Source organism: Myotis davidii, unplaced genomic scaffold, assembly GCF_000327345.1.
Source record: "Myotis davidii unplaced genomic scaffold, ASM32734v1 scaffold701, whole genome shotgun sequence".
NCBI lineage: Eukaryota > Metazoa > Chordata > Mammalia > Chiroptera > Vespertilionidae > Myotis > Myotis davidii.
In genome coordinates this window covers 26,784-36,364 of record NW_006291552.1, presented here as the reverse complement: position 1 = coordinate 36,364, position 9,581 = coordinate 26,784, and the positions used below count along the sequence as shown (strand labels likewise).

The 9,581-nt window shown below is 39.8% G+C and overlaps 1 protein-coding gene across 5 annotated transcripts in view; it reads right to left on the bottom strand.

Moving 5' to 3' along the window:
• Window positions 1-9,581, bottom strand: part of CRYL1 (crystallin lambda 1) — a 176,010-nt gene that overhangs the window by 162,402 nt on the left and 4,027 nt on the right. For 3 of the 5 annotated variants that reach the window (XM_006765056.2, XM_015564835.1, XM_006765059.2), the window contains exon 1: window positions 5,174-5,292. The exons of the other annotated variants lie outside the window; for them this stretch is intronic. In XM_006765056.2, coding sequence (XP_006765119.1) covers window positions 5,174-5,277 — 104 coding nt within the window. In that variant the 5' untranslated portion in view covers window positions 5,278-5,292. Of the gene's footprint in view, window positions 1-5,173; window positions 5,293-9,581 lie in introns of those variants that run through there. 5 annotated transcript variants of the gene reach the window in all.

Sequence of the window (9,581 nt, the reverse complement as noted above, 5' to 3'; positions counted from 1 at the left end):
GGGGTCACTGGGTCCCTGCCTCTCAGATTTATTTAATGCTAAATTAGCAATCACGGTCTTAATATAATTTTAGTGATATGATAGACCAATGTTTTGAGCAGTTGGCTTTATAAGGGCCGACAATAGAGCTTGTATTTCTTAAAGGGCTTGTAGATAGAGAATTGCCAGGATTTCTGTGCACATGTAAAGGGAAAAGGCCAGTTTAAAAACGAGTGCACATAGTTTTGAGCTGAACTTGACCTTTTGCTGTGTACAGAATAAAAACCCGAGACTGTTTTGGCCTTAAAAATGGCAAAGATGAACCTGACAAAGAAATGCAGGCTGATTTCCCAGGGCGATTTAAAGTAGTTCTTTAGAAATTTCCCGCCCTGAGGCAAGTACCACCAGGAAGTTGATAGTCAAGTTTACATGTGAATAGCTATGGGTTTGCTTCTTGACTTCCCCAGCAGGAAAATTGTGACCATTTTGAAATTTAGCAGCTATGCCAGGCTTATTGGCTGGAAACTTAAAACTTTTAAGTTCAAATCATCTAAAAGTATTGAGATTTATAATACTGAAATGTTGATCTGAGTATGCCTAGTATGAAGTCTAGATGATAGAAGTTAATCTATTAATTGAAAATGCCTTATATTTTATTTGAAATGTATCCTTAAATGTAAAAGTATTGATTTGGAGAATGCTAAGTATTTAATTTGCTACCTAAGATTTAAAGTTCTGAAAGTTTAAAGTGCAAGTTGAATCGGGAGAAATTAATTAAATAATGTATAACTTGTTTTTGAAAAAATAAAATGTGTTTTCTCTTAAATGATCAGGAATTCAAAATATGTTACTTCTTGGTCTGACTTAAAAAAGATGATTAATTTTGTGATCTCAACTGAAATTTTTAATACAAAAACCAGTTTAAATTTAATTGATATTAAGACAATTATAAAAGGTATAAACAGCTAATGGGATTTCTGCTTGTCTGCAATATAATGTTGGCCATATATCTTTTAGGGGTTTTGGTTTGCTCTGTCAAAGAACAGTATAGACAGCCACAACATTGAGCTGCTTGACTTGGCAGCCACCATGTTGGCCGCATGGCCTGCCGCGCCCCTCGGGGCCACCATCTTGGAACAGTAAAGGCCCCTCCCTCTGACTTAGCCAATCACAAAAGGAGTGTCTGCTCACTGACACTTTGCCTTAAAACTCCACCCCTGAAATTCCATCCTGCCTCAGTGAGCAGACACTCCTTTTGTGATTGGCTAAGTCAAAGTTTTACTGCGGAAATGCGGATGAGGCAGAAACTGTGCTTGCCTCTCGGATTTATTTAATACTATTTTTAAGAAGATATTTTTTAATGCTTAATAAATTAGCAATCAGGGTCTTAATATAATTTCAGTAGTATGATAGACCAATGTTTTAAGCAGTTGGCTTTATAAGGGCCGACAATAGAGCTCCTATTTCTTAAAAGACTTGTAGATAGAGACATTTTTAAAAGATATCTTAAATTCTCAGTAGAACCACAGTTATACATATATCATAAACAAATTAAGAGTGATTGATTCCATGGTCAAGACTAGATACTATTATGTTGAGAACTGTTTTTAAGTGTTGAAAATGTTTTAATTAGGTATGTATTTGGAAGTTTTTCCCGAGTGCAATATTTCAAAATATAATATGCTTGGTTGCATGAGGAATTTCTGCCAAATAAAAGAAAAATTGATTTATTAGTAGCAATGTCTTAAACTAACAAAAGCTCCTCACTGCTGCACTTTAAATTAGCCTGGAGGTGAAGCAGCATTTGCACCTCGTGTATCAGACATAAAACTTTACTGAATTTACTAATCCTTGTAAGCAATTGAATCCTAGTAAAGTAAAATTCTTCCAGAATAAAACAAAAGAAAATGGTCTAGTTAAATGGAAGGATCTCGAATCTGGTTTATGGAAGGGACCTGACCCGTTATTAACCTTTTGCAGAGGGTACGCTTGTATATTCCCAGAGAATTTTTCCAAACCCGTATGGATTCCTGCTAGAAATATTAAACTGCACCAGGAATCCAGCCAGACTGAAGATCTTGTGCCTGGAGCCATAACATGTAGCTGTAAACAATCAACTACCTCAGCCACAGAGAGCAGCGACTCCAAGCAGTCCACTGAAGATGAGGAGCAGGAGGAAGACAAACCAGACAACCAACAGCCCAGAGACCACCTGGGGCACAGTAAAGTGAAGTATGGTAACAATTAATTCAGGTAAAAACTATAAGTTTCATATGTCTTAGAAGGCACATTTTTCCTTTACCTGGGAAGGACAGCACAGCTATCCCAAGGTCAGAGGGCTCCAGTTAGCATGTCAACTCAATGTTCTGGAGACCCAAAACTGTAATTTATAACATGCCTAAGTTTAACCTAGGTTACCCAAGGACTCTAGATAATGTGTTTACCCAAAACTGTAATTTGGATAGCATGCTGTCTCTGCTTCTGTAAGTTGCTTTTTCTTTTCTTTTTCTTTTTTTTTTTTGCAAACTAGGTTCCTCATTCCAAACCTTGAGACAGCCAGTTTAAAATTAGGTTGTCATGACCTAGAACAAAGAATATTCTTACATGGTATTATTCTACAAGTTTTATTAATAATTTTTGATATTTTAAAACAGCATATTGTGCATTTATCCCAAACATACTTACAAATTAATTCTTTGAATGTGTTAAGGACATAAAGGGATTTATTCCCTCCTGGGAAGGCACTTAAGCATTCTGTATTGACCTCTCTTGACTTTTTTTTTTTGCCAAGAGGATTCCAATTGTCTACAGCTGTTTTCTGAGCTCTCCGTTCAAGCTGGGTTCATGAAAAGCTGGTACCATGGATCTGTCTCTTGCCCAATGGCGTAAGCTGGGCCCTCTCTGGAGAAGAAACCTGGGTTCCCCATGATCAATGCCGGGGCCCCGCCAGCAGGCGAGGGGATCCAAAGGCAGTTGCTGGGCATGGAGGCCAGAGGGACATAGGTTAACAAGGAGACAGAACTGAACTTCACATCACCCTACTTGGCCCAGAGGTGGATGGTAGTCAAAGACGGGTAAGACCCCATAGGGTGGGGCGACCTAAGACAGGCACAGCCGGGGGCCAGTAGGAGAAAACTTGGGGTTCAACAGAGGTGGGGCACAGATCCTCACCCCCCCAATGGTGCATGGGCTTGAACACTCACCCCTTCTGAGGAAGGTCTCCTGTCCCCATGGCTGCTTCTTGCTTCCCATGCCCAGCCCAGATCAGGAAACAAATAGCAGAAGAGACTTGGTCCAGTTGAAAATGGTACCCAGAAAAACGAAGGCTTAGTTTAACAGACTCTAAATTTAAATCTAGCCTAACAACAGAATGCTCGGGCCTCCTCAAGGACAGAAAGTGATCCTTTCAATTAATATTTACAGTGTAAATTAAGATTATTGTTAGAATATTAAATTTGACAGTAAAATAGTTGTCAAGTTTTCAAATTAATTAAATTTGGCTAACTTGAATTAAGTAATTGTTCAAAGAGTATTAACAAAAATTTTCATTTCGTGGTAAACATGCTATGAACCTAAAGCATGTTCAGGTTCAATTTTTTTGTGCAAAAAATTAATATTTAAAGCTATCTAGACTGCATTATAAAATTTTCAAGAAGTCTCCTAATTAAATCAAAAAAAAGGGGGGATCGTGGAAAAATATAATGGAAGAATACCATGTAAGGAAAAATATCCTGTAACTAAATTACATCTAGAAAAATTTTTTTTTCTTTCATCCAACAGCGAAACACTCAGGAAAAACACATGGTGTCAAAACAAGCCAAAGGAAAATCATTTGGGCAAATATAAAAAGTACCCTAAGTAGAAATTCCCTTTATTAACCTTCGGTCGAGAATATGTTTGTATATTTTCAGGAAACAACTTCAAGACCATGTGGATTGCTGCAACAGAGAGGAATTCTAGTTATTGCCTTCACTATCTGATAAACATAGACAGAGAACCCCCCCACGCCCCCCACAAGGCTGGATGTCTTTGAAGCCCTAGCAGAGGTCAGCTAGGTGCCATCTCTGTTTGTCCAGACAGTGGTAGCTGAAACTACTCCCCCATTTATTATTATGTAAATCCTTGCTGATGGGCTAGTCTGCCTGTTGCCAGGGGTCACCTGCCTAAGGGCTATGCTATGGGTGCATCCCAGAATCAATAAAAGCTTGGTGAGGCCTGAGCACGGGAGGAAGTCCTTCCCCTTGAGTTGGACTTTCCCGCCTGGTCCCCCAATATTGCAAAATTATCTCGTGTTTTTCTCTCATTTGTTGTGCGGCTCCTCTTTCAGATACCGAACCCTCCTCCACGCAGAACGTGGAGGGAGTCTTACTCGACAGTAAAGGTCTGGAGCGGAGCAGGATCTGGGTGGAGGAGGGCAATGGGGAGGAATAGGGGGGATATTGGGGGGATATTGTAATACTCTCAAAAATAAAGTTATTTTTAAAAATACACATTTTGATAGCTGCATTGATTCTAAATGTTGTCTTTGTCCACGTAGGAGCTCCTGAATCCTCAATTCCAGCCCAGCATTAATGTGCATGTAGTACCACCGGACAGGTAGTTAACAGGCACTTACTGAAACAAAAAGTTAGAGTTGGGAGGTGACAGGATGTCATGGATGAGACAGGCCTCCATCTGACCATTTCAATTATCCTGAAGAATAGGTAGAATTTCCCCCCGTCTCTTAAATAAATAAATAACTGCTATTACCACTGGCATTAGACCATGTATTAGGTGCCAGGCAACATTAAAAATGTTATGTGTCCCACCTCTGTTAATCTTTACAACAATCCTCCAAAGTCAGTACTATTATTTCCATTTTATACAAAGAAAAACTGAGGCACAGGTGGGTTAAGATGATACATGCTATAAGTGCTAGAGCTGAAATGAACTCCAGCCGTCTGACTCTTGAGTCCTTACCACTACATTCTGCCCACTGCTTCAGATTTATTGAAAATAAAGGGACAGAGGAACGTGTTAAATGACATTACAGGGTTACATTCAGCAAATTCCAGAATGGAAAATTTTACAAATGATTCATGTTCTTCAATAAGTAACTGCCAGGACCCAGATCATTTCTCAGAGTTACATTTGCAGAACAATGCTGAGAGAAGAGGAAATATATCCCTCAAGGACAAAGAGCAAGCTTGCTTACCTCTTACTATAAAAAACAGTGGCTTCCCCAAGTTCAATGTCCCTCTCCTGGAGCATACTCAATGAATCTGCAGCTGTCCACCAGCCCCTCCACTTCACCTCCATGGGACTCGGGGAGAAGGGAACCATCCCAAGTATAAATAAATGTTCACAGCGGCCTGTTCTGCTGTGATTAATAAAGTCCTTTGTCTCTGACCCTGCAGTCTCACGTCCTTTGCCAGCTTTCAAGAAACAGTAACCAGCTAACTTACTAGTATGCAGGTAGCCTGAACAGACAGTACGGCAAGCTTGTCTCAGTCATAGTGTTATTTCACTAAAGTAATTATACGAGCCACTTTGGGGAAGGGAGGCTAGAATAGCAGTCACAGGGCCGGCTCCAAGAAGCATTCTCCCCACTCTATCTCCTCCCACTTCCTGCTTATTCAGCTAATCTGTAGTTCAGGTTCTGAGCACAGAAAGGGCTTCACACTAGAGATAGTTACAATCCCTATAGCTTCTGTCATAGCTTTCGGGCCCAAGTGATTGAAGCAAGGAATTTAAGCACACCTCCCATTAAGGAAAAATCCTGCAATTGCCACAGAAGTGCTATCCAAGCTTCAAAGCTCTCACAGATGCTCACTTGAGCTAAGCCTTTAGTGCATACAAAGGGTCATTGAGAGGGGCTACTGTCTTCTTATAAGGTATTTTATGTGAAACTGTAGAGGGGGAAAAAGTGAAAGCAACTGAAATAATCTCTACTCAACTTCTGGAGAAGGGAGCGGGATTATACCGTGGATTTTATTCCATATTCTTCTGCAATATTGAAATATTTTGCAATTAAAATTTATATATCAGTTCCTATAAATTTTTTATGAAATGCTCTGTGCTCTAGACCTACACTGTCCAATATGGTAGACTCTAGCCCAGGGGTGGGCAAACTTTTTGACTCAAGGGCCACAATGGGTTCTTAAACTGGACCGGAGGGCTGGAACAAAAGCATGGATGGAGTGTTTGTGTGAACTAATACATGTTAACACTGCTGCTGGTGAAGGAACGGAGGGGAGAGCAAGAGAACCCTCCGCTCTTTCGGCTCCGAGGGCCGGATAGAACAGCCGAACAGGCCGGATCCAGCCCGTGGGCCATAGTTTGTCCACGGCTGCTCTAGCCACATGTAGGTATTTAAATTAATTAAAATTAAGTGCATTTTAAAACTCAATTTATCCAAAATACTAAGCACATTTAAAGTACTCAACAGCCGCAGGTGATAGTGCCTACAATCTTGGACAGCAAGGGTAAATGAGAGCACTCAGTCTTTGCAGACGGTTCTATTAGACAGATCTGTCTAGACCAGCGGTTCTCAACCTGTGGGTCGCGACCCCTTTGGGGGTCGAACAACCCTTTCACAGGGGTCGCCTAAGACCATCAGAAAACACATACATAATTACATATTGTTTTTGTTATTGATCACTATGCTTTAATTATGTTCAATTTGTAACAATGAAAATACATCCTGCATATCAGATATTTACATTACGATTCATAACAGTAGCAAAATTACAGTTATGAAGTGGCAACGAAAATAATTTTATGATTGGGGGTCACCACAACATGAGGAACTGTATTAAAGGGTCATGGCATTAGGAAGGTTGAGAACCACTGGTCTAGACCATTTGAAGAAAAAGAAATCCAGAGTTTGAAAGAGATAGTCCATGCATGAAGACATCTTTTCCTTCTTCAAACACAAACACACACTCACCCTAAAGCTGCAAGGCGGTCAGTTAGAAGGCCAATTAACATTCATGCTGGTCATCCCAATTGACCAGCCATTGACCTTAAACATTCCTTCTATTGCCCTTCTCATAATGTTTGAAATATACAGGGACTTATTTAATTGTAAAAGAAGCCCTTACTACAGCCTAAGTCTAGAAAGAAGTATTTCACAGTGGGGTTTACAGTGCTGTATTTACTCTGTAATAATCATTGAGCTGTATGCATATGATTTCTGCACTTTACTGTATTAAGACAGGTCATATTTCTTAAAAAAATAATTCGTTCTTTGCCACTTTGTTGTTTAAGAAAATATCATACCCTTAAAAAATGACTCATCCATACATGTAAAAGCCTTCACCCACATAGTGATCAGGCACCTGACCCTGACTCCCTCAGGGATGAGAGCTCCACTTAACCTCTAAAGCAGTGGTTCTCAACCTTCCTAATGCCGCGACCCTTTAATACAGTTCCTCATGTTGTGGTGACCCCCAACCATAAAATTATTTTTGTTGCTACTTCATAACTGTAATTTTGCTACTGTTATGAATCGTAATGTAAATATCTGATATGCAGGATGTATTTTCATTATTACAAATTGAACATAATTAAAGCATAGTGATTAATCACAAAATCATAATATGTAATTATATATGTGTTTTCCGATGGTCTTAGGCGACCCCTGTGAAAGGGTTGTTCGACCCCCAAAGGGGTTGCGACCCACAGGTTGAGAACCGCTGCTCTAAAGCAACCTTAGCATCAGACCCTCAATCGATTGGGTCCTCTGACATCCTGTGTCCACCACACAGTGAAACTGAGAACTGGTGTAGAGGAAAAGGGAACTGCAAATGCCAGGCATGGGGAACAGGAAGAGCTAGCAGGCTGAACAATGGTAGAAGGGAGAGGTGCTTCAATTAGTATTTTTATAAAAGCCCAAAGAGCTATAGCTGCTTTTACACAAAAGACTTTCCATAAAGGAGAACATAACAGATTCGAGGTAAACCTCCTCACACTACTTGACTTGTTTTTCAAAATAAATCTAAGCACCTCTCAAATGAGTCTGCATTACAATGGGAGCCACTAAAAGCAGGAGAAGGCAGCTTTCTCAAAATCTGCTTTCTTGATTAACAAAGGTTTCATCATTATTTAAACCCGAATGTCCAGAACAGTAGCCACCAGCAAAATGGGGCTATTAAGCACTTGGAAAGTGGCTAATAAAATAATTCATAGACAAAAACCCCATTTAAAATGAAGTCAGGCCCTAGCCGGTTTTGCTCAGTGGCTAGCATGTCAGCCTAAGGGTCCCAGGTTCAATTCCGCTGAAGGGCATGTACCTTGGTTGCAGCCTCCTCTCCAGCCCGGGCCCTGGTCAGGGCTCGTGCAGGAGGCAATCAATCAATGTTTTTCTCTCACATCAGTGTTTCTCTCTCTTCCTCCCCTCTTCCACACTCTCCCTGAAAATCAATGGAAAAATATCCTCAGGTGAGGATTAACCATAATAATAAATAAGTAAGTAAGTAAATAAATAAATAAATAAGTAAATAAATAAAATGAAGTCAGGAGGCCAGATGGGGTGCTCTCTTGCTCCAAGATGGTGGACTCCAACAGGAAGAACTCTTTATCACAGCTCTCCAAACTTCTCTTCCTCTATAAAACAGGTTCTTCTCCTTTGTTCTCAGGATCTGCCTGAGGTTTGCCAGAAGACCACATGTCCCAAAGTGCAAATCTTTGTTATTCCTGAATAAACCCATTTTGTTGGAGAAATATTTAGCTATCTGTTTAAAGTCAACACCAGTCTGAAGTGATATGCCCTGTAAGTATAAAATACACACTCGATTTTGAAGACAATACCAAAAAAAAGTAAACTATTTCAGTAATATTATTTTATATAAATTAGATGTTGAAATAATACTTTGGAAATATTATGCTAATTAAATATATTATTAAAATTAATTTCACCTTTTCTTTTTACTTTTTTAAGATAACAAGAGAAAATTTAATTATGTATGTGGCTCGCATATGTGGCTCACATATTTCTAAAGGGCAGTGGTCACTTAAACAATTATCTCGTATTATAATTCAATCACTTATAATTCAATCAATAGTTAATTTATATCAGGAAGCCTGGTTCCACCCCCAGCTATCCTACTATGCTAAAATCATACAGAAATCAGTCACATCTCCAAGAGACCTATAGTCATCTATAAATGCAGTGGGAGGAGGGGAATATTTACACTAAAACACTAGTTTCCAACCTTTCCATCAAAGATATTTTTCACAATACTCCAAGACACGAAGATCCTCATGTTTGAATAGTGTTTGTCAAATAAACTAACTAATCTTAATAACATTGTTTATGGCAAAAAAATATCAACATGAGACAAATATCCAAGAGGAAATAATATTTATAATATAGCTATAATAATAAAAGCGTAATATGCTAATTCGACCAGACAGCCGAACGACCTTCCTGACGTCATTCCAGATGTCCTTCTGGACGAAGCTGCAGCAGCGGAGGCAGAGGCAGAGGCGGTTAAGGGCGATCAGGCAGGCAGGCAAGTGGTTAGGAGTGATCAGGCAGGCAGGTGAGCAGTTAGGGGCCAGCAGTCCCGGATTTCAAGAGGGTGAAGGCCAGGCCAGGGAGCCCTTCCCCCCGCCCCCCC